The sequence below is a fragment of the Scyliorhinus canicula genome, chromosome 9 (assembly GCF_902713615.1).
Source record: "Scyliorhinus canicula chromosome 9, sScyCan1.1, whole genome shotgun sequence".
NCBI lineage: Eukaryota > Metazoa > Chordata > Chondrichthyes > Carcharhiniformes > Scyliorhinidae > Scyliorhinus > Scyliorhinus canicula.
In genome coordinates, this window is record NC_052154.1 from 102,117,716 (window position 1) to 102,141,280 (window position 23,565).

General features: G+C 51.7%; 1 protein-coding gene across 1 annotated transcript in view; it reads right to left on the reverse strand.

Moving 5' to 3' along the window:
• Nucleotides 1-23,565, reverse strand: part of LOC119971581 (mucin-6-like) — a 246,839-nt gene that overhangs the window by 34,660 nt on the left and 188,614 nt on the right. The window contains exons 17-18 of the mRNA XM_038807348.1: nucleotides 6,420-6,514; nucleotides 4,415-4,547 (exon numbers count right to left, since the gene is read on the reverse strand). Coding sequence (XP_038663276.1) covers nucleotides 4,415-4,547; nucleotides 6,420-6,514 — 228 coding nt within the window. The remainder of the gene's footprint in view (nucleotides 1-4,414; nucleotides 4,548-6,419; nucleotides 6,515-23,565) is intronic.

Here is a 23,565-nt window from a genome sequence, read left to right on the forward strand (position 1 = left end):
CAGGCGCGCAGGCTGCAACATTCCAAACTTTATCTTCTTCTTATAGAGCACCTCTTTCGTCCGATTAAACCCAGACCGCCGCTTAGCCACCTCCGCACTCCAATCCTGGTAGATCCGTACTACCCCATTCTCCCAATTGCTGCTCTTCACCTTCTTGGCCCAGCGCAGCACACTCTCCCGATCACTGAACCGGTGGGAACCTCACCAGCACTGCACGCGGGGGTTCGTTCTCCTTAGGCCTCCTGGCCAGTACCCTGTGGGCTCCCTCCAGCTCCAGGGGCAGATGGAAAGATCCTGCCCCACTAGCGAGTTCAGCATTGTGGCCACGTAGGTTGTCAGATCCGACCCCTCCAGCCCTTCCACAAGGCCAAAGATTCTCAGATTTTTCAGCCTCATGCGGTGATCAAGCTCCTCAAAGCGGTCTTGCCACTTCTTGTGGAGTGCCTCGTGCCCCTCCACCTTACTCACGAGGACCACGGCCTCCTCCTCTCATTCAGTGGCCTGCGCCTGCAACGCCTGGATGGCAGCACCCTGGGTCGTCTGAATCTCTGAGAGCTTTTTATTCGTTTCCTGCAGAGAGCTCAGCACCTCAGCCTTGAAATCTGCAAAACAGCGCAGGAGAGCAACTTGCTGCTCCTGGGCCCACTGCTTCCACTCCTCTGGTGCTCTGCCGGCCGCCATCTTGGAATCCTTCCCCCGTTTTTTCTGGGGAGCTGCTGCCGTTTTTTCCCCCTGTCCACTCCAAGTTCGAGTTATGAAATGCGGAGAAAGTCGATCAGCACACCTTCTCCCACCGGGAGACGTCGAAAAAATTCCGTTTGGGCTCTAAAAAGAGCCGAAAAGTCAGTTTGAATCAGGAGCTCCCAAATGTGTGGCTTCCTACATCATCGCCGCCACCGGATGTCTGCTGTGCAGTGCCTTGATTACGGAGGCTGAGGTCATATCGGGGCAAGGAACAGCGAAGGGGAAGCGGGAGAATTCATCGATAACAGTGAGGAAATAAATGTTGCGGTTGGTGGACGGGAGGGGCCCTTTGAAGTCCATGCTTAGTCGCTCAAAGGGCCCAGACACCTTTACCAGGCGAGCCCTGTCTGGTCGGTAGAAGTGCGGTTTGCACTCCGCGCAAATCTGGCATGCCTTGGTCATGGCCTTGACCTCCTCGGTGGAGTAAGGTAAGTTGCGGGACTTGATGAAATGGGCAAGCCGGGTGACCCCCGGTTGGCAGAGGTCATCGTGGATGGCTCTCAGGCGGTCTTTTTGCACGTTGGCACACATGCCGCGGGACAGGGCATCTGGGGACTCGTTGAGCTACTCCGGACAATATGTAATATATTACATACAGGTGGAGAGCTCTATCCTCCACCTCAGAATTTTATCATTCTTTATTTTGCCCCGTTGTGCATTATCAAACATAAAGGCGATCGACCATTGGTCGGTAACGAGGGCGAACCTCCTACCGGCTAGGTATTGCCTCCAGTGCCGCATGGCCTGCACTATGGCTTGTGCCTCCTTCTCGACTGCAGAGTGCCGAATTTCCGAGGCGGTGAGGGTTCGGGAGAAGAACGCTACTAGTCTGCCCGCCTGGTTGAGGGTAGCAGCCAGGGCGACGTCTGATGTGTCGCTTTCTACCTGGAAGGGAATGGTTTCGTCCACCACGTGCATGGTGGCCTTGATGATATCGGCCTTGATACGGCTGAAGGCTGACTGGGCCTCAGCCGTAAGGGGAAAACCGTGGTTTTAATGAGTGGTCGGGCTCTGTCCGCATATCTGGGGACCCATGAGGCTACGGGGGAGGGGAAGTTCCTTAAGGGGGCGCATGCGGTCGGGGTCTGGGCCTAGGACCCTGTTTTCCACGACGTAGCCGAGGATGGCTAGTCGGGTTGTGTGGAACACGCATTTCTCTTTGTTGTATGTCAGATTGAGGGCCCGGGGCGGTCTGGAGGAACTTCCTCAGGTTTGCGTCGTTGTCCTGCTGGTCATGTGGCCGAAGAAGTAATGTTGTCCAAGTACGGGTATGTAGCCCATAAGCCGTACTGGTCCATCATTTGATCCATCGCCCTTTGGAAAATGGACACTCCGTTTGTGATGCCTAAAGAGACCCTGAGGAAGTGAAAGAGCCGACCGGCTGCTTTGAAGGCCGTGTAGGGGCAGTCCTCTGGGCGGATAGGGAGTTGATGATAGGCAGATTTTAGATCAACCGTGGAGAATACCCGATACTGGGTGATTTGATTCACCATTTCTGCTATGCGGGGAAGTGGGTACGCATCGAGTTGCGTAAAGCGGTTTATGGTCTGACTATAGTCAACCACCATTCGTTGCTTTTCCTCGGAGTGGACTACCAATACTGATACCCTCCAAAGGCTGTTGCTAGCTTCTATGACCCTTTCTTTTAGTAGCCGCTGAACCTCTGACTTGATGAAAGTCATGTCTTGGGTACTGTACCGCCGACTCCTGGTGGCGACGGGCTTAGAGTCGGGAGTGAGGTTCATGAAGAGGGGGGGTGGTGCAACTTTGAGTGTTGCCAGGCTACACACCGTGAACGGGGGCAGGGGTCCGCCGAACTTCAGTATCAGGCTTCAGTGGCTGCACTGAAAGTCCAGACCGAGCAGCAGGGGGGCGCAGAGGTGAGGGAGGATGTAAAGTTTAAAACGGGTGTATTCGGTGCCTTGAGTAGCGAGGTTCGCGACACAATACCCTATGATTTGGACCGAATGGGACCCCGAAGCGAGGTCGATAGTTTGGGAGGCGGGATGGGTGCACAAGGAGCAAGGTCTTGCCGTGTCTGGGTGAATAAAGCTCTCCGTGCTCCCGGAGTCAAATAGGCAGGGGGTGTCGCGACAGTTGATTTGAACCTGCATCATTGAGTTCCGTAGGTGCTTCGGCCGAGATTGATCAAGCGTGATCGCTCCTAGTTGCGGGTAGTCAGAGTCCTCGGTTGAGTCGGACTCACAAAATGGCTGCCGGGAGTCACAAAATGGCTGCCGCCGTCGGTCGCACGTGTCGGGTTTTGAAGATGGCCGCTGCCAAGATGGCCGCCCCATGACTCGCACGAGGCTGATGACGCATCAGAAGTAGGCGTGTCCAGCCGGCGCGCGGTCGTGTTGCAGGGCATGTGAGGCCGGGAGTTCGATTTCTGGGCCCGATGAAACTCTTGTTTCTGGCCTTTGGGCCTAGCCAGGCAGACCTTTGCAAAGTGCCCCTTCTTTCCGCAGTCGTTGCAGATAGCGGAGCGGGCCAAGCAACGCTGGCGTGAGTGCTGGCCTTGCCCACAGAAATAGCATGGGGTGCCCCCGGTGTGAACGGGCCGCCACGCGGCGCAGGCCTGTAGCGAGTCCTGGAGGGGATCGAGAGGGGTTCGCAAGGTCCGTGGAGTACGTGCGGAGATTATGGTGGGCCGCTTCCAGAGAAGAGGCGAGCGTTACCGTGCCTTGGAGGTCCTTTGCCCCGTCTTCTAGGAGCCGCTGTCGGATGTACGTGGATCGGATACCGGACACGAAAGCATCACAAATATGTAAGTTCATGTGGACTTCTGCCGTCACCTCTTTATGGTGGCAGTTCCTAGCGAGCAAAATGAGTCTCTCCAAGTATTTGTCTGGCGTTTACCTCATTTATCGGCTTTACGAAGCACTTCTGTAGTATTTCGACCGCAGTTTCGTACGCCGTAGCTTTCTCGATCATGGAGGAGAGTCGGTGGCCCACCCGGGCATGTAGTAAGCTCAGCTTGCGAGGGCCATCAACTTTAGTCTCTGAGGAATTCAGATAGGCCTCAAAGCACCAGAGCCAGTATTTAAACATTTCAGCGGCCTCCGGCGACCGAGCGTCTAAATTGAGCTTCTCCGGCTTTAGACCGCTGTCCACCTTGATGTAATCTGGTAATTAAATTGAGATACCCTCAATTACGACTCAGGAGAAAAGATTGGTAATGTGGTAGTATGACTAGAGGTACTACGGTACCTGGGAGTGTGAACTGCTATTGGTGTAGAAGGCTCGCTGCGCATTGGCCCAAGTGTTGTCTTCTCATTGGTCGAGAGGAAGGTAGCTCCGCCTACGAGGCGGAGTATAAGAACCCGTGTTTCCCAGCAGCCATCGTTCTTTCTGTATTCAAGCTGCTGGGCACACTTCTTGTCGATTAAAGCCTTCGATTCGGACGACTCCTTCGTTTCTGTGTTCATTAATCGCGCATCAGGTAATTCAAAAGGCTTTAATTACCAGAGAACCAGACAGCTGCCGAGAAGTGTGCTCATACCACGATGCCCACTGAACGTAACCTTATATACAGTCCCCCAGGGTTCCAAACCCGGTCTTAAAGGGGCCTTAAAGGTACAGTTATACAGTTATCATTCATCACACTTATGGTTACTGTCATTGACAAGCTTTCAATCCCCGTGAGACCTTTTGTTTGCTGAATACTTACTGCAGCCTTGCACAGTATTTCTCCATTCATTCAAAAGCAGTCCCTTTGCTGCACATGCACGAGCATATGATCCTAGTGTTGCGCACAGAAAATCCTGGGTTCTTTCATAGTTACACGTCTCAAACTGACATTTCTATTGAAGGATACAAACAGTAAAAGTTAAACCCAAACAAATCCTAGAAAATTTTAATTTGAGATCACTTCAGGCCCTAGCTTTTGGAACTCATTCATTGCAGGAACCTTTCCACATAAATACACCATATTAAGTTAGAGTTCACGTGGCACCACAATCCTAGACTGAATCAGGAGATCTGAAAAATTTCACACTCACATGCCTGAACAAGCTGAGCTGTTGATTTCAGATGAGTTGTAATTTTGAGGTGCATTGATATCTGTCTGCCTGGCTTGTTTGCACTCCGCCAGCTGGCGCAGAAGGGAATTGGCGCCACGCCAACCGGCCTCCGCCGGCCGGTGCGAGTTGGCGCATGCGTGAGAGCGCCAGCGTGTGCTAGCGTCATCCCAGCGCATGTGCAGTGGGGGTTCATCTCCTCGTCGGCCATTACAGAGGCTGACAGCAGCCGTTGCGGAGGAACAAAGTGCCCCAATGGCACAGGCCTGCCCGCACTGGACAGGACACCATGGGGGCACCCCCCAGGGCCAGATCCCTGCCACCCACCCTCCCCGAGGACCCCGGAGGCCGCCCGGGGAGCCAGGTCCCGCCGGTAAGTACCTACTCTAATTTACGCCGGCGGGACCGGCCGAAAACGGGCAGCCATTCGGCCCATCGCGGGCCGGAGAATCGCCGGGGGGGGGGGGCGCTGCTAGCAGCCGCCGACCGGCGCAGCGCGATCTCGCCCATGGGGCTTGTTTCCCTTAGACTGGTGGCAGTTCCTCGATTCTCTGGCCTCCGAAAAGCAGCCATTGCCAGAAACCCGCCCCGTTATTCTCCACTCCTGTCGGCCGAAGTCCTGACGGCGTGGATCTAATATGGTCCCAGCCGTTCGGGATACTCGCATGGTGGCTGCGGACTCAGTCCACGGCCGCCATGGTCGGGGGCGGGCCGATCGGAGGGCGGGGGGGGGCCTCATTTGGGACCGGGCTATTTTGGGCTGAGCGGTTTCTATTGGGCGCGCGGCCGATTGGGGGCCTATTTACGCGGTTCAACTCCACGGTCTGAGTCCGCCGTGGAGTATGGCGCAGCCGCTGGAGGAGGCCGCCGTGTGCATGCGTGGCCTCTGACCCAGAGGTGCAGGGGCCCGTATCTGCAGCTGGAGCTGAGAGCGCCACGACGGGTCCCTGCTAGCCCTCTGCAGGACTGTGAATCTGTGGCCTTTTGACGCCAGTTTTTCTGGTGTAAAAGGCCACAGTTTTCATGGTGGCATGGGGCCATAGTCCCTGAAATGGAGAATCTAGCTCGTGTTAGTCAAAATTGAACAAAATGATGAAATTGGATCTGCAGCCAAAGCTGGAAGATGGGAGTTACTACATGGAATAAAGTTGAGACTTGTTTCCCTTTTTTCAAACATTATTGGAAACAGCAGAAACGAGGCATGGGGTGCACGTTACTGGTAGACTTTGAACATTTTCCATGAAATCTAAGTGCATCATAAATTCAAAATATCACTGAATAATCTATCAATAAATTAACAAAAATCACAAGTTCTAAAACTGTGCTGCGTCCTAATAAAAGCAAGAACATTGTCACATTGGACGACACAGTAGCACAGAGGTTAGCATTGTTGCTTCACAGTGGCAGGTTCGATTCCCAGCTTGGATCACTGTCTGTGCGGAGTTTGCACGTTTTCCACGTGTGTTTCCTCAGGGTGCTCCAGTTTCCTCTCACAAGTCCCGAAAGACATGCTTGTTAGGTGAATTGGACATTCTAAATTCTCCCACAATGTACCTGTGTGGCGACTAGGGGCTTTTCCCAGTAACTTCATTGCAGTGTTAATATAAGCTGACTTTTGACACGAATACAGTTTATTATAGATCATTATTATTATACCTGTTCAAATGGCACAGGATCCACTAAATTATGGCACCTTCCAAAAATACTGGTCATGTCCACCACCAGGTGGCACTTATTGGGAGTGTAGCCCCCTGTTAAATAAATCATCAAATGTATTCTGTTACTAGTGCATGATAAGCTCTTTAATAGCATATATAGTTTTAGGTTAGCTCTGGGAAATAGAACAAAGATCAGCAATATCAGCATCAAACATTCCAATACAAGTGGGTTAGAAATGGATTAGAAAAAGAAGAAAGTTTTTGAAAGAATCAAAATACATCAAATGTGACTCCAGCAGCATCCCCAGAAAATAAGGGCACAAGGTGACAAACCATTTAGAGCAGTGTTTCCCAAACATTTCCATACACAGAACCCTTATGACCTTCCAAGAGTACTGATGGAACCCCTAAGAAACATTCTTATTATATTGAAGAATTAAATCTCCCAAAAAAATATTGCACAAGTTATAAACATACAAAAACAATTAAAAACATTTCTATATCTTTTCTGTGTACACTTATAGAATTAAAATGTTCTGTTATTCAAGAAATACTTCCAAATTGTACCTTCTTATTGCCATTTGTAATGGGAGGAGTGATGCTGATCTTTAGCTCACAAATTAATTTAAAACTGGGAGTGCTGCTGAAGAGCTGGATTCTCATTTCAGACATACAAGCGCACACAGACATTTCTCACACTTGTGCGCAAACACACTCGCCCCTTCTTGCGTGCGCGCACGCACACTCGCTCCTTCTCGAATGTGTGAACACACAGTCACCCCTCTCTCATGCGTGCACACATGTACTCACCCCTCTCTCAAGCGTGAACACATACTCACCTCTCTCATTCGTGCACACTTACCCCTCTCACGCATACAGACACTCGCCCCCTTGCACATGCACACACTCATGCTTGCACACACTCACTGCTCCCTCATGCGTGCACATATTCACCCCTCTCATGCATGCATACACACTCGCTCACCCATCTAACGTGTGCATCCATGCACATATCTGTTTCATGTGTGCATATACACACTCACTCAGCCCTCTCTAACATATGCACACATATACACATTTGCCGGGCAGCACGGTGGTGGAGTGGTTAGCACAGCTGCCTCACGGTAATGTAATCCCAGGTTCAATCCCGGCTCTGGGTCATTGTCCGTGTGGAGTTTGCACATTCTCCCCGTGTTTGCGTGGGTTTTGCCCCCACAACCCAAAAATATGCAGGGTAGGTGGATTGGCCATGCTAAATTGCCCATTAATTGGAAAAATGAATTGGGTACTCAAAATTTATTTAAAAAAAATATAAACACACTTGTTCCTCTCTCATGCATGCGCACATACACACACTCACCCCACACATGCATGCACATATACATGCTCGCCTCTCTCTCCTGTACACACACACACTCCTCTCTCATGCCTGCACATCCACTCACCTCTCTCATGCTTTCACAGACGCGCCCCTCTCATGTGTGCACACATCCTCTCCTCTCACGGGTGCGCACACACCCACCCCTCATGCGGCATACACCCTCGCCTCTCTCACATATGCATGCACGATCACTCATCCCATCATGCGTGAAAACATACACTCACCTCTCTATCATGTGTGCACTCACATGCATAGCTCTCATGCACATGCATGCACACTCACCGTTCTCTCATGCGCTTCACACACACATTTACGCCTCTCATGCACGTGCATACACACGCATTCCTCTCACATGTACACACGCATACTTCTCTCATGCACGTGGACACACACCCTTTCTCACACACGTGCAGTCACCCTTCATGTGTATACATGCATACACACACAACCCTCTCACGTGTGCGCACACACTCACTCCTCTCATATGCACACACACTCACTTCTCTCAAGAACACAGATCCATCTCTCACGAGCACATGGGCAGACATACCTCATACACACTCATCTCACACACAAACAAACTGATCCCCCGCCCATAAACACACACTGACCCCATACAGACACACTCAACCCACGCACACACACCACAGACACACCGTTCATACACACTCACCTTCACACGCATACTCACACATATACATCTGGCCCTTCTCGACTGTCAGGGGCCAAGTGGCTAGTTTAGATCTCCCTCAGGCCCTGTGGTCCTGGCCTCACTTGTACATCTGCAGCCCCAGCCTCTCTCTCGACACCCCACTCCCTCTCGAGTCACTGTTCCCCCTCTCTCAAGCTCCGCTCTCAGCCCCCACTCTTCTTGAGCTCCCACTCCTTCTATCGAGCCAACACTGTTCCAGCCTCTCACTTGCCTGTGAGTTTAAATTAAAGTACTGCCACCACGTCCAATCAGAGGCTGGCTTCTGAGTTCACTGGCTGTTGATAGGCTGATTAATATGCCTATCAGTAGCCAACAAAGTGAAATAACTGCCTTTGATTGGTCAAGCTGGAAGGACAACTTCTTAAAAAATGCAAAATGGCCAGACTGAACGCGGAACCCCTGAAGAAAAAGCGGCAAATGTCAGGGTTCTGTGGAACCCAGTCTGGAACCCCTGCTCTAGAGCGTAAAAGGTGTCAGCTTTTCGCAAAATATATTCTGATGGTATTGTAAGCACCATCCAGGTAATCTGATCTTGCTGTTCACTTCATCAAGCACTCCCAGGATTTGATGCAGTGCAGGTTGGATACAGAGTAAGATTCCCTCAACACTGTCCCAGCAGAGACTTTCAGTGGCGGCCATGGAGTGAGTGGCCACACATCAGATGGCTCCTGTCTGAGGTTGGGTTTCTTGGTTGTTTTAGCCTGTTATTGCAGGGTGTTACGGAGGTGGAAAATGAAGGACTATTGAGGGCTAGTGAGTCTCCTTTAGTAGGGAATGTTTAAACCCTACCACGCGAGGAGTGTAATGAACATGTGCAACAGTCAGACGAGCACGACTCTCGAGGTGCAACAGAGGAAAATAATGCGGAAAGCTCTGTGGAGTCATTGCCCAAACAATGGTCAACAAAACAACTAGTGGAGTTTTTGATGGCTATATTCCAGCAGCAGAGGAAGGCGGCCTCAGAAGACTTGGCTTGGGGGCCAGAATCAAGGAGGACATCGCCAAAGCGGCCATGCGGGCGTTGGATGAATCCGTCCCCTTCCAGGTGGAGAGCGACACCTCAGAGGTCGCTCTCGCAGCCACTCTAAATCAGGCAGGGAGACCAGTCGCCTTTTTCTCCCGAACCCTCTCCGCTTCGGAACATCGACACTCCTCAGTCGAAAAGGAAGCACAAGCCATCGTGGAAGCTATACGACGCTGGAGGCACTACCTCACAGGTAGGAGACACTCTCATCACCGACCAAAGATCAGTTGCCTTCATGTTCGACAACTCACAAAGGGGCAAAATTAAAAATGATAAAATCCTGCGGTGGAGGATCGAACTCTCCACCGACAAGTACGATATTATGTATCGACCGGGGAAGCTCAACAAGCCCCCAGATGCCCTGTCCTGCGGTACATGCGCCAGCGCGCAAGACGACCGCCTGAAAGCTATTCACGATGACCTCTGCCACCCGGGGGTCACCCGGCTCGCCCACTACATCAAGGCCCGAAATCTGCCTTTCTCCACCGAGGAGGTAAAAGCCATCACCAGGGATTGCCCGATCTGCACGGAGTGCAAACCGTACTTCTATAGACTAGACAAGGCCTACCTGGTAAAGGCATCCCGGCCCTTTGAACGCCTAAGCATCGATTTCAAAGGGCCACTCCCCTCGAAATGTGCACTTCCTGAACGTCATCGACAAGTTCTCCCGCTTCCCCTTTGCTATCCCATGCCCCGATATGACCTCCCACACAGTCACCAGAGCCCTGCACAGTATCTTCACCCTGGTCGGGTTCCCCAGCTACGTACACAGCGACAGGGGTTCGTCCTTTATGAGCGACGAGCTGCATCAGTACCTGCTCAACAAGGGCATCGCCTCGAGCAGGACTACCAGCTACAACCCCAGGGGGAACGGGCAGGTGGAGAGGGAGAACACGACGGTCTGGAAGACCGTCCTACTGACCCTCCGGTCCAGGAATCTCCCGACCTCCCATTGGCAGGAGGTCCTCCCCAACGCGCTCCATGCTATTAGGTCCCTCCTATGCACAACCACCAACCAGACCCCTCACGAACGGCTATTTGTTTTTTCTAGGGGCACTACCACGGGGGTTTTGCTCCCAGCATGGTTGAAGACACCGGGCACGGTTCTCCTCCGGAAGCACGTCCGGGCACACAAAACTGACCCACTCGTAGAAAGAGTGCTCCTACTCCACTCGAACCCCCAATACGATTTCATCGAATACCCTGACGGCCGTCAGGACACTGTTTCCCCCCGGGTCCTGGCACCTGCAGGAGCCAACTCCATCACCACTACCACCGAGGTACCCCTCACACTACACCACACCCAACCCTCCGTGCCCTGCGCCCCCGCACCTACAGGTTCACTGCCCGTGCTCTGCGTCCCCACGGCTATAGGTTTCTGGCGCTCTCCGTCGCCCGTCGAACCAGTCGGGTACGAAGCTCGGACTGAATCACCCCCGGAGTCCACTATCGTACACTCGCCGACCGCCACCACCCAGCCACCCGAAGAGGCTGCAACCCCGGTGCTCCGCCGATCCCAAAGGACGACTCGGCCACCGGACCGGCTCAATTTGTAGACCCATCACCCCCACCGGACTTGATTTTTTTTACAGGGGGTGAATGTGGTGAATTATAAACCTAGTAATTCACACTGTGTTGTATCACGTGTATTGTGTCCTTGTGGGCTCTGTATACGAGCCATTGCGCGGCTCTGCCCATAGGGGGAGATGAGGAGTTTGTACTGGGCTCCACCCTTGGCTCCGCCCATGGCTCCTCCCACAAACTGGAAGTATAAAGCTCCGCAGTCGTGAGCCTGCTGCCAGTTCATCTTGTCGCAGGCAGGCTCAGTTGTAAGACTATTAAAACCACTGTTCATTTCTAATCACGTGTCTTGTGAATTGATGATCTCATCAGTAGGTCAAGGCGGCTTTATGAAAGTACAGTTCGGGGTGCTGAATCCTGCACGTTCATGGGCTACATATCAAGGACAGGAACACTATTTTTATATGCCAGAGGAAGCAAGTAAGTTACTAAGGGACCATGGACTGGGGGAACTTATGAGAACGTTGGAACTTGGGTGGATTCACCTGTGAAACAGATTGGAGCTACTGTATTCAAGGAGGGAAGGGAATTGTTTCCACTGGGTCATTATGTTTGGCTTTGTTTATATTACCTACTGGGTTTAGTTAGTTATCTGTCTTTAGGCAAAATTGTTATAATTTCTTATCCTCCCAGCTGGGATCAGTGTTTTATGTATATTAGCATGTGGGGTCTTTGGTGGGCAGCATGGGGTGGGGTGGGAGTTCCAGAGGGCACAGAGATTTGGGTGGGGTAGCGGGGGTGGAAGGATGTTTTGGGAGAGAAGACGCTGTTGCCTTGGTTGGGAGTCATCCTGCTAGCAGATAGGCTAATTAACAGAAGAGAAGTGGTGGCTAGAGTGGTGGATAAAGGGGGAGGAATGGTGTTCTTTGTTTGTGATGGGGGGATGGTGGGGTTGGGATCGTGAGATGTATGGTGTTTGGCTTAGGGTAAGGGTGGGAGTGAGGGATGTGTTGTTTATGTGGATGGTGTGGCACAGTTGATGAAGGGGGGATGGTGGCCATCATAGAACATAGAACATAGAACAGTACAGCACAGAACAGGCCTCGATGTTGTGCCGAGCCATGATCACCCTACTCAAACCCACGTATCCGCCCTATACCCGTAACCCAACAACCCCCCCCCTTAACCTTACTTTTTTGGACACTACGGGCAATTTAGCCTGGCCAATCCACCTAACCCGCACATCTTTGGACTGTGGGAGGAAACCGGAGCACCCGGAGGAAACCCACGCACACAGGGGGAGGACGTGCAGACTCCACACAGACAGTGACCCAGCCGGGAATCGAACCTGGGACCCTGGAGCTGTGAAGCATTTATGCTAACCATTATGCTACCGTGCTGCCCTAATATTTTAAATGCCAGCAATTGTCTTGAGAAGGACTGGGATGTGGGTGGGATGTGGGCCAGGAGGGGCTCATTAAATAATGATATGGTTAAGTGGGGGGTGCCTTGTGCCCTCCAACCAAGCTGATCACCTGGAAAACTAGGGGACTGAATGGGCTGATTAAGAGGTCCCGTGTCTTTGAGCACTTAAAGAGCTTGAAGGCAGATGTGGTGTTTATGCAAGAAACTCATTTAAAGGTTGCAGATCAAACGAGGTTGAGGAAAGGTTCGGTGGGGAAGGTGTTCCATTGAGGACAGGATATGAAGGCGAGGGGGGTAGTGGGGCTTGTTAGTAAGAGAGTGGCTTTTTCGGCTGGTAATATTATGGTGGATCCTGGGGCAGATTTGTGATGGTGAGAGCGAGTTTGGACAGGGCACCCGTGGTGCTGGTGAAAATATCTGCCCCAACTGGGATGATGCAGAGTTTGTGAAGAAGGTGTTGGCGAAGGTCCCAACCGGTTGATTATGGAGGAGGAGGAATTAAAATATGGTTCTGGATCCCAAGGTCATTTCCTAAGTCCCTGAAGGTGTCGGCGATGACGTGGGAACTGCTACGGTTTATGGAGCGAATGGAAGGGGCGAACTTGTGGCTGTTTGGGGCAGCACGGTAGCATGGTGGTTAGCATAAATGCTTCACAGCTCCAGGGTCCTAGGTTCGGTTCCCGGCTGGGTCACTGTCTGTGCGGAGTCTGCACGTCCTCCCCGTGTGTGCGTGGATTTCCTCCGGGTGCTCCGGTTTCCTCCCACAGTCCAAAGATGTGCGGGTTAGGTGGATTGGCCATGATAAATTGCCCGTAGTGTCCTAAAAAGTAAGGTTAAGGGGGGGTGGGGTATTTGGGTTACGGGTATAGGGTGGATACGTGGGTTTGAGTGGGGTGATCATTGCTCGGCACAACACCGAGGGCCGAAGGGCCTGTTCTGTGCTGTACTGTTCTATGTTCTATGTTTGGGAGGCTGAGGGCAAAAGAATTCTCGTTCTAATCGCATGTTCACCGGGTGCATTCCTGGATTGGCTTTTTCGTGCTGGATAAGAGGTTGCTGGTGGGGGTGGTTGGGACGGAATATTGAGTGATCGTGGTGTCACATCAGGCGTCGCATCTGGTGGACCTGCATGTGGAAAAGAGGGGGTTCCCATGGCAGCAGTGGAAGTTAGTGTGCGGCTGTTAGCTGACAAGGGGATCTGCGAAAGGATACGGGTGGCTACACAAAATTATGTGGAGCTAAACAGGCGGAAAAGATTTCTGCGCTGAAGGGTGCAATTTATTTAGATCCAGACGCAAAAAGAGAACGGGAAGCGGCTATAAAGGCAAAGATTAGTGGAGGCCCTTCTCGAAGTGGATTGGAGGTACTCAGCATACCCTTGAGGAAGCGCTGATACATGAAAGAAAGACGCTCCAGATACAGTTTGAGCTAATAGTGAAGGCATTGGGGCAGCTGCGTCGGGTCAGGCGGGCAGGACAGCAATATATGAACATGGAGAAGACAGTAGGATGCTGGCACACCAGTTGAGGTGGCAGCTGGAGGGAGATTGGTCAGACAAAAGATTTTAGGGGTAAGGTGGTCACTGAGTTAGTGGTGGTAAACAGGGTATTTGAGGCCTTTTACTGTACGCTCGGAGCTTCCGCTGGGGGTGAATGCAAGAGACGATTTTGGACGCACTGGAGTTTCGGTGGTCAAGGAGAGGAAAGTGCAAGGGTTGACTGCCCCGATCGAGCTAGAGGAAGTAATGGGGTGCGTGGGTGCGATGCAGTCCAGGAAAGCCCTGGATCTGGTCACAGCAAAGTTTTATAAAAGGTTTTGCACAAAATTGGAACCCATAATAGTAGCAATGCACAATGATTCAGTCAGTAGGAGGTAGCTTCCATCTACATTATCTCAGGCTTCAATTACGTTTAAGAATGGATAAGGACCCAGAGGAATGTGAGTCTACCGCCCGATATTGTTGCTAAATGTGGATGTGAAGATGCTGGCGAAGGTGTGCCTGGGGTGCTAGGTGAGGACCAAACAGGGCAGATATCGGCGAATATTAGAAAACTGTTGAATATGATCATGATGCCCTTGGAGGGCCAGGAAATGGAGGTGATAATGTTTATGGATACAGAGAACGTATTTGAGTAGGCGCATTTGTTTGAGGTGTTGGGACGATTTGGGTTGGGCAGGGGTTCCTCGATTGGGTTAGGTTGCTGTATAGAGTCCCCCAGGGTGAGCATTCAAATGAACAATGTGAGCTCAGGGTATTTTGGTCTTCACCGGGAAAAGAGGCAAGTGTGCCCGCTGTCTCAGTTGCTTTTCGCACTGTCAATCAAGCCTCTGGCAATGACACTAAGAGCCTTTCTTTAAAAAAAAACTGCCCCAGCTAAGACTATCAGGACAGGTAGGACACAGATTAAATATAAAGCATGGTTAAGCACGATGAAAGCCAAGGATGTTCTATTGCACCTTGAGCACCATTGGAATAGGTGGATGCCTGGATTCGGCTCAAGATCTGGGCTTCAGCAGTGGATATATCTGTGCGACCAAAAGGGATCGGTGAAGGAACCTGAGACCTTGTTAGCAGGCCCTGGATTGGCCTTCAGCACTACCTCCTCACTGACAGTGTCTGTAGAGCCCTGGTCTGTGGTACATTGGGCAGCTGGAGTGAGCTCCAGAGGCCTCTTTGTCTTTTGGTTCGGCCAGTTCTGGTGCCTCCCTGTTGTCTGCACCATGGTGTCGATGCCCTTGAGGATACTTCTCAGTGACTGGATCATGCTGTCGAGGCCCTCCGCAATGCTTTGGATACCACCACTTAAGACATTGACCTCATGCTGCAGACTTTCCACTGGTCATCACAGTGTTGGCTTGAAGCCATGCATTGTCGGCATCACGTCCTGCACCTGTAGCCATTGGGTCACCTCAATTGGCTATGCACTGGCTGAAATATTGCTGATATGCCCTCCTAAATCTAACGGCCATGTCCTAACATCTGCATCAGCTCTGGAATAACCTTGTTCAGAGGCTTAGCATCTGACTGGGACTTGGAAGAATCCTAGGACCCAGCAGACCTCTGACTTCTGTTTCTGTTGGATGTTCCTGCCTCCACCTGATGTGCATCAGCAACTGTGTGGTGCTCCCCAAATTCAGGTATGTGTCTCAGTGCTGGTGGTAAGTGTGGTTAATAGCTATAATGCCTTGATAGTGGTCTCCTTGGAGCTCTCTTCTGAGATAGTCTCTGGGATGGGTGGGAACGGGACGATGATTCTGGATGGCCTGGCCCAATCAGGTGGAGATCCTGCGAGAGAATGGTCATGTGGTCAGTGAGAGGGAAGATCATTTTGTCTGACATGAACAACTCACTTGAGACAGGTCATCTGGGTGAAGGGGCAGTGGGTCCTCACCTCTGCGGCGCAGACCAACCTCGCTGTCGGTGACTGCTCTCTCTTTAGTTAACCCCATGATCACCAGGGCCTATTTCTCATAGGGTTGAGGACTCGGATCTCAGGTACTCTGCCCTGTCTTGGCCCTTTCCCACTATCTTATCCTGTGGAGTCATAGAAAGGATTTTGTGAGCTGTGCGCTTGATGGATCAGAGGGGTCTATGGCAGGTGGCATATGTGGGCATCGCAATTGGACATGAAGAGGTTGTGAAAGGTGGGTTCCAGGGTGGTGCTGAGGAACAAGCATGAAGGAGGGTGTGAGGTGTCACCCAGTGATCTGTGGGAGGTGGTATTGGGAATTTGATGAGGTGGGAGGTGGAACTGACGCCGAGAGAGTTGGTAACTTACCCCCCCCAGCTGGTATTGGTGACCTACCACTTTGGGGAAACAAGATGTCCCGTCTTGCATCCACAACATCGAGAAACCTAGCCAGTTTGGCATTGCCAAAGCAAAGAACATTGCCATGCTTGTGTGTTGACTGGAGCGAGTGGTGAGGGTGCGTTTAAAAACAGCTCCCCTGGTTCTGCAGAGTGACACCAGCTGCATAAGTGCCCCCACCCCTATGCCCCAGCCCCCACACTCCTACCCCACCACCCTCCTGTATCCCAGCCCCCCACTCCCCTCACTCTAGCCCCCAACCTCCATTCCACCACCACCCAGCCCCCACCCTACCACCCCCTGCTGCACCCCACCCTCCGCCATGCACCAACTCCCAACTGGCCACTAACGGCCGACAGGGCATCAGGCAGCTGACCCAGAGCAGCACCTATGGGGACGCCGGACAGGCGCTGCAGAGCATACCGCTGTCAAGGGCAATGCCAACCAATGGTACACCTTGAAGTAGGGACAGGCACCAGGGCCAAATGCCGACATGGATCCGGCCATCGACGAGGCCCGGGGCGCCGAGAGGAGATGGGTGGACATGTGGAGGCAGAGCCCACAATGCCAACCGGGGGTACCATGTAGTCCGTTGGACCTGGTTGGGCATGGAAGTACGCACCATGCTAACAAGACAGCCTCTCCAGTGGTGGCTATGTTGTGAGTGGTCCTCACACCAGGGCAGCTCCTTCTTGAAGGCAGAGAAAAGAGCTCTTTTTATCCGAAATCAGATGTAACTTCAACGGAAAAGTGTAAATGAAGGTTGGAGAAGTTTCCCCTAGAAGTGGCATGTCTGCTGGTTGCAAAACCTAGCAGAAGGTGCAAGATAGGCCAAGGAGTTGGAAGAGACCATCGGGCCCTGGAACCTTCCCTGACTTCAAACTCCTTATACCCAATACCTCCCTCAGCCCCAGGGGCTCCTCTAGCACATGCCTCTTCTCTTCCTCCAGCTGTTGGAACTCCAGTTCAACTAAAACAGTCCCATGTCCCCCTCTTCACCCACCGAGTCCGCCTGTGGCGCTGCAACTAGTGGAAAGATAGCGGAGGGGGAAAGGTCAGTGCAAGTTGGAAAGCCCTAGATGGAATAGCCTTCATCAAGGAAGAGTTCTGTCAGCATAGGAAGGAGATGCAGGAGGATCGCTCGAACGCCACCAAAGGGGCTATGGTACCCCTGAAAGCCTCAATGAGAGGGTAGAAAAATGCCTGGAGGCTCAGGGATCACAGATCCGAGAGATTTCTGAACACAGCGATAGAGTGGTGGCACTGGAAGCAAATAGATGGTCCTCCTGAAGGAGTGGAAGGTGCAAGTGCCACGAGGTACCTTTCGATTATACTGGTGGGCTTGTTGTGGAGGGGTTGCTGGGCAAGGCACTTGAGGTGGACAGAGCACACTGATCTCTGAGACAGAAGCCAAGAGCTGGGTAGCCGCTGCGGGCGGTGATCGTGGGACTCCTCAAATTTGTGGAGAAAGAGAAGATCTTGCAGTGGGCCAGGGAGAAGCAGAACTAAGAATGGGCGGGGAACAAGGTCAAAATATACCAGGTCATTCATTGGAGCTGAACTGGCAAAGAAGCATGTGGGGTTCAACAGGGCCAAGGCGGTGTTGTATCGACAGCAGATCAGCTTTGGGTTGCTCTACCAGCGAAACAATGGGTGACTTATGAAGGCTGGGAATATTTTTCTAAGACCCCAGAAGCAGCCAATGACTTTATCAAGAAGCATAAACTGGGGGAGAGCTAAACCGTTTTGGGAGACGGAAGTGCTGACATTCTGGAATAATGGAGAATACGGGTAGAGTGAAGGTTGGAGGGAGGATTTTGTTTCTTTTCCTCCAACGTGGAAGCGTTTTCTTCTTTTTTCTGCTGGGTTGACAAAGGGTAGCAGGGGTGAAAAGTTTCTAAGTGGATGGCTGCATCCCCTCCCACACACACCTCGCACCGCTCCCCCCCCCTCCCCCCCCAGCCCACCCCGATCCAGCTGCCTGTGGCTGTGTTTTTCTTTTTGTTTGCGCTTTTGGGGAAGGTGACCTGTGGTTCGAGATGAGTCTTTGGTTTGGGTGGGGGAGGGGGAAGGGGATCAGGGGGAGCCTTCTTCACAGAACAAAGTGGTGAGGGTGGGGGAGGGTCAAGAACAGGAGCCTTTGGGCCAGGTACAGGGTGGAATTAATCAGGTTGAGCCAAAAGGAGAGGATGCGGATGGCAAAGGGAAATGGAGGCGTAAGCTCCCGGTACGGCCGATAACATGGAACGTGCGAGGCTCAATGGACTGGTGAAAAGATCCCGGGTCTTTGCGCACCTGAGGAGTTTGAAAGCGGAGGTGGTCTTTTTGCAGAAGACGCACCTCCGCATGAAGGACCAGGTTAGGCTAAGAAATAGATGGGTGGGACAGATTTTCCACTGAGGGTTTGATTCAAAGTCGCAAGGGGCGGCCATTGTGATGAGCAACAAAATGGGGTTTGTGAGCGCGAACGAAGTGAGGAACACAGGTGGGACATATGTGATGGTGAGTGGGTATATTAGGGGGGATGCCAGTGGTACTGGTGAATGTATGTGCACCAAATTGGAATGAGGTGGTTTTTATGAGAGGGTTGCTGGCAGTGATCCCAGACTTGGCCACGCACCAGTTGATTATGGGAGGAGATTTTAATTGTGTCCGAAAGCCGACGGCAGATAGATTGAGCTGCAGGTCAATGGGTAGGATACAAATGGCAAAGGAGCTGGGCGGGTTTAAGGAAAAGATGGGTATGGTGGGCCCGTGGCGCTTCAAGAACCCAGGGGGAAGGGAATATTCTTTTTCCTCACATGTTTATAGGGTGTATTCAAGAATCAACATTTTTGTGGTGAGCCAGGAGATTTTGGTTGGTGAGGAAGGGGCAGAAACAGGGGGACAGTAATCTCGGATCATATGCCCCATTGGCTGGAGATTCGGCTTGGATCAGGACAGGAACAGAGGCCGGGGTGGAGGCTTGATTCGGGGTTGTTGGCAAATAAGAGGGTATTTTGATGAACTGCAGGCTGTGATTAAAGATTATGTCGAATAAGGGCGGCACGTGGCACAGTGGTTAGCACTGCTGCCTGTGGCGCAGAGGACCTGGGTTTGAATCCCGGCTCTGGGTCACTGCCCGTGTGGAGTTTGCACATTCTCCTTGTGTCTGCATGGGTTTCACCCCCACAACCCAAATATGTGCATGTTAGGTGGATTGGCCATGCTAAATTGTCCCTTAATTGGAAAAAAAATAATTAGAAGATTATGTAGAATTGAACCAATACGGAGAGTTGTCACTAAAAGCGGTGGTCCGGGGGGAGATCATGTCATTCAAGGCACATGCGGAGAGGGAAAGGAGGGAGGAATATGAACGGTTAATGAATGAGATAAGAGGTAGATAGGGAGTATTTGAGGGTGCCCACAACGGTCAAATTGGCAGGCAGGGCGGTAGGACAGCTGCGTAGGGCAAGGGAGTGCAGTATGAATACGGGGAGAAGGTGAGTTAAATGTTAGCGCATCAGCGACGAAGACAGGTCGCGTCCAGGGAAATATTGAAGATACTGACAGGAGCTGGGGAAGTGGTGTCGGAGCTGGGAAGATAAACGAGTCATTTAGGAATGATCAGGAGCTTTATAGGGTGGACTCGGGGGGGTGAAGTGGGGGACATGGGACGTTTTTTAGACGAGCTGGATGAAGAGAAGAGGCATGTGCTAAAGGAGTCCCTGGGGTTGAGGGAAGTATTGGGTATAAGGGGCGCGATTCTCCGCTCCCCACGCCGGGTGGGAGAATCGCGGGAGGGCCATACGACTCATGACATGCCCCCCTGGCGTCCCACGCGATTCTCCCACCCCCCCGCTCGGAAGAATCGCCGCTCGCCGTTTGTCACGGCGATCGGCAAGTCTCCGACCCGATGGGCCGAGCGACCTGCCATTCGCGACCGGTTCACGACGGCGGCAACCACACCTGGTCACTGCCATCGTGAACATGGCGCCAAACGCTGGTTTGACGCTTGTGGGGACGGAGAGGGGAGTGAGCACCATGGCCGTGCTCGGGAGGGGACTGGCCCGCGATCAGTGCCCACCGATCGTCGGGCCGGCATCTCAAGGGGACACACTCTTTCCCCTCCGCCGCCCCGCAAGATCAATCCGCCACGTCTTGCGGGTCAGCGGAGGGGAAGACAGCAACAGTGCATGCGCGGCTGACGTCATTAGGCGCGCCGGCTGCGTCATTCTCGGCGCACTGGGCCTTGACGCCAGCGACAAGGTCCGGCGGCCGAGAATAACGGAGCGCCACTCCTAGCCCCCCAGGTGGTGGTGAATAAGGTGAGAGGGGCGGCCTCCGAGGCCGTCGTGAAACTCGGCCGAGTTCACGACGGCGTTATCGATTTTCCACGGGAGCGGAGAATTCCGCCCAAGGGATTTAAAGTCAGGGAAGATTCCAGGGCCCGATGGTCTCCCGATGGAATTCTAGAAGGAGTTTGTGAAGGGCCTGGCGCCACATTTCTTGGGGAAGTTTAATGAGGTGTTGGAGAAGGGGGAGCTGCCAGAAACGATTATGCAGGCAACAATCACATTAATACCAAAGAAGGGTAATGACCCATTGGAATGTGGGTTGTATAAGCCTCAATCGCTGTTAAATACGGATGTGAAAATGCTGATTAAGTTGGTGGCTGGAAGGATGGAAGGATGTGTCCTGGAGATGGCTGCAGAGGACCAGACAGATTTTGTAAAGGGCAGGCAGCTTTCAATAATATAAGGAGGCTGTGGGGCAACACAGTTGCGCAGTGGGTTCGCCCTGCAGCCTCACGCTGCCCTGGTCCCAGGTTCGATCCCGGATCTGGGTCACTGTCCGTGTGGAGTTTGCACATTCTCCCCGTGTTTGCGTGGGTTTCACTCCCACAACCCAAAGATGTGCAGGCTAGGTGGATTGGCCAAGCTAAATTGTCCCTTAATTGAAAAAAAAATGAATTGGGCACTCAAAATTTTTTTTTTTTAATTATAAGGAGGCTATTAAATGTGGTCATGACCCCGTCGAGAGCTCAGGTTGTGGAAATAGTGGTGTACATGGACACAGAGAAGGCATTTGACTAGGTGGAGTGGCGGTACCTGTTCGAGGTCCAGGAAAGGTTTGAGTTTGGGCTGAGATTTTGTGGCATGGGTGCGATGGTCAGATGCACCTGTACATCAAGCTCTGTGTTCCCCAGCGCCTGGAAGAATCCTGTGGCATAGAAATTCAGGGTAACCATCACCATGACGGCCACTGAGAGCAGGTGTCCTTCCCTATTTCCGTGCGGCGCCAGGTGTGCCCTGATCTGGTAAGGAGACCAAAACTGAACACAATACTCCAGGTGTGGCCTCACTAACACCTTATACAATTGCAACATAACCTCCCTAGTCTTAAACTCCATCCCTCTAGCAATGAAGGACAGAATTCCATTTGCCTTCTTAATCACCTGTTGCACCTGTAAACCAACTTTCTGTGACTCATGCACTAGCACACCCAGGACTCTTTGCATAGCGGCATGCTTTAATATTTTATCGTTTAAATAATAATCCCGTTTTATATGTGTCCCCCACCCCCTCCCAGGAGAAAGCCGCGCACAACCGTCGGGAGCGGGAGAAGACAAGAGGGGTCCACCAGAACTTTGGCCCCTCACTATGCCCAAGCAGAGGGACTGGACATAAACGGTGGCCCGGAGGACAGGGAGGTCATCGAGATGGAGATTGGCAGTGGGTAGTTTCTCCAGAATGGAGATGATTTCTTGCGTTACCAGTCTTTGCAGCTGCGTTGCTCCCATCTGAAGTGCAATCTCACTTTCAGCCTCTGAAGACGCCATCTTAGAACGTTTACATTTATTGTTGTCTTACACAGACTTGGCGTCCTTTGTGATCAGCTCATCACTCCCGCCAAGCCACCTGAATAGCATTTCATAGTCGTCCTCATCTCGCTCACCACCTGAATCTCCACTTTCCTCATCGCACTCATGGACCTGGTCTTCATAGTTATCATCATGGGAATCATCATTTGCAATGGCTTCTCCTAAAAAGTATGACATCGCACATGGAATTATGTGTTCAGGCAAGAGGTGACCCATTTCAAAGTGAGCAGCGAGTCTTGCTGTAGAGCTTTCATCGAACACTCCATTCTCTGGAACCTCAGGAGGCTTGAAGAAATTGAAGAAAGAGTCATTTGGTACAGTTTTTCTAACAGTTTTACGAGTGCCCCATCCTTCTGCTTCTGCTTTGTTTTAATGGCTTTTAGTGTGACATTTTTCCCTTTCTTCCAGTCGATTTTGCACCCTGTGCATCCCGTGATTTCTAGTTCGTCAAAGAATAAAAAGTCAAACTGATCAGGCCGCGATTCCATCTGGTATACATTTGTGATTACCTCATTTGTGAAATTCTCATTTGGCTCAAACTTAAACTCCAGAGTGAAGCTCATTGGCTGTTCAAACTCCGAACATTGGACTATTAACCAGAAGTCTGGAATTCCCTTTGGCTCTTCCATCTCTTCATCTGGTTTAATACCCTCCATTACTTTTGCTTGTATCTCATCAGAAAACTGCGCCATTATATCTGATTGCCAGTCACCATTATCCCCCGTCGCAGAGCTGTCTAGAATGTATACCCGTTCAATTAAGTTCAGGGCCTCACACGCATTTGCTCCCATGAAGGACTCGCGTTTCATGTCCACAGTGGAAAATGGCATTATGTGACTTCTGTTGTGTACCCATGCTTCGAGATCACACACACCCAGCATCTCAATCTCATTTCCGCTGGAACTTATCAGCAGTCTCGGTTGATTGACGACTTTTAGTTCAATCTGCAGCCCATGAAAATCGGACAGACTGCGGAGGTGAGCCCTCGCTCGTGTCAAGCTTGCATTGTATCAATATGTGGTTCAGCATCATTGGAAATGTCCACCTGTTTTCAATGGTATCTTCATCATCATCATTGTCACAGCTGGTTAGTAATCTTCACTTTTCATAGTCAGACTCATCGTGTCCTTGGTTGAAATCAGATCAATGAAGAACTGTTCTTCAAGGGACATCGCATCAACTGCTTTGACTAATCAGGTCCACTGTAGGACGCAAACAACATTGCTTTGCAAAATGATTTGTATGGCCACGCTTGGAACATACTTTCCCGTATGCTGGACATTGCTGTGGTCCATAAAGATTGCAGCATCGCTGGCACAAGATGGCAGACCCTGTCGGCCGCTTAAAATGGCCACCCACACCGAGACTACATGTTTTATTGAACTGCGTCACAGTGCTCATCGTGCTGG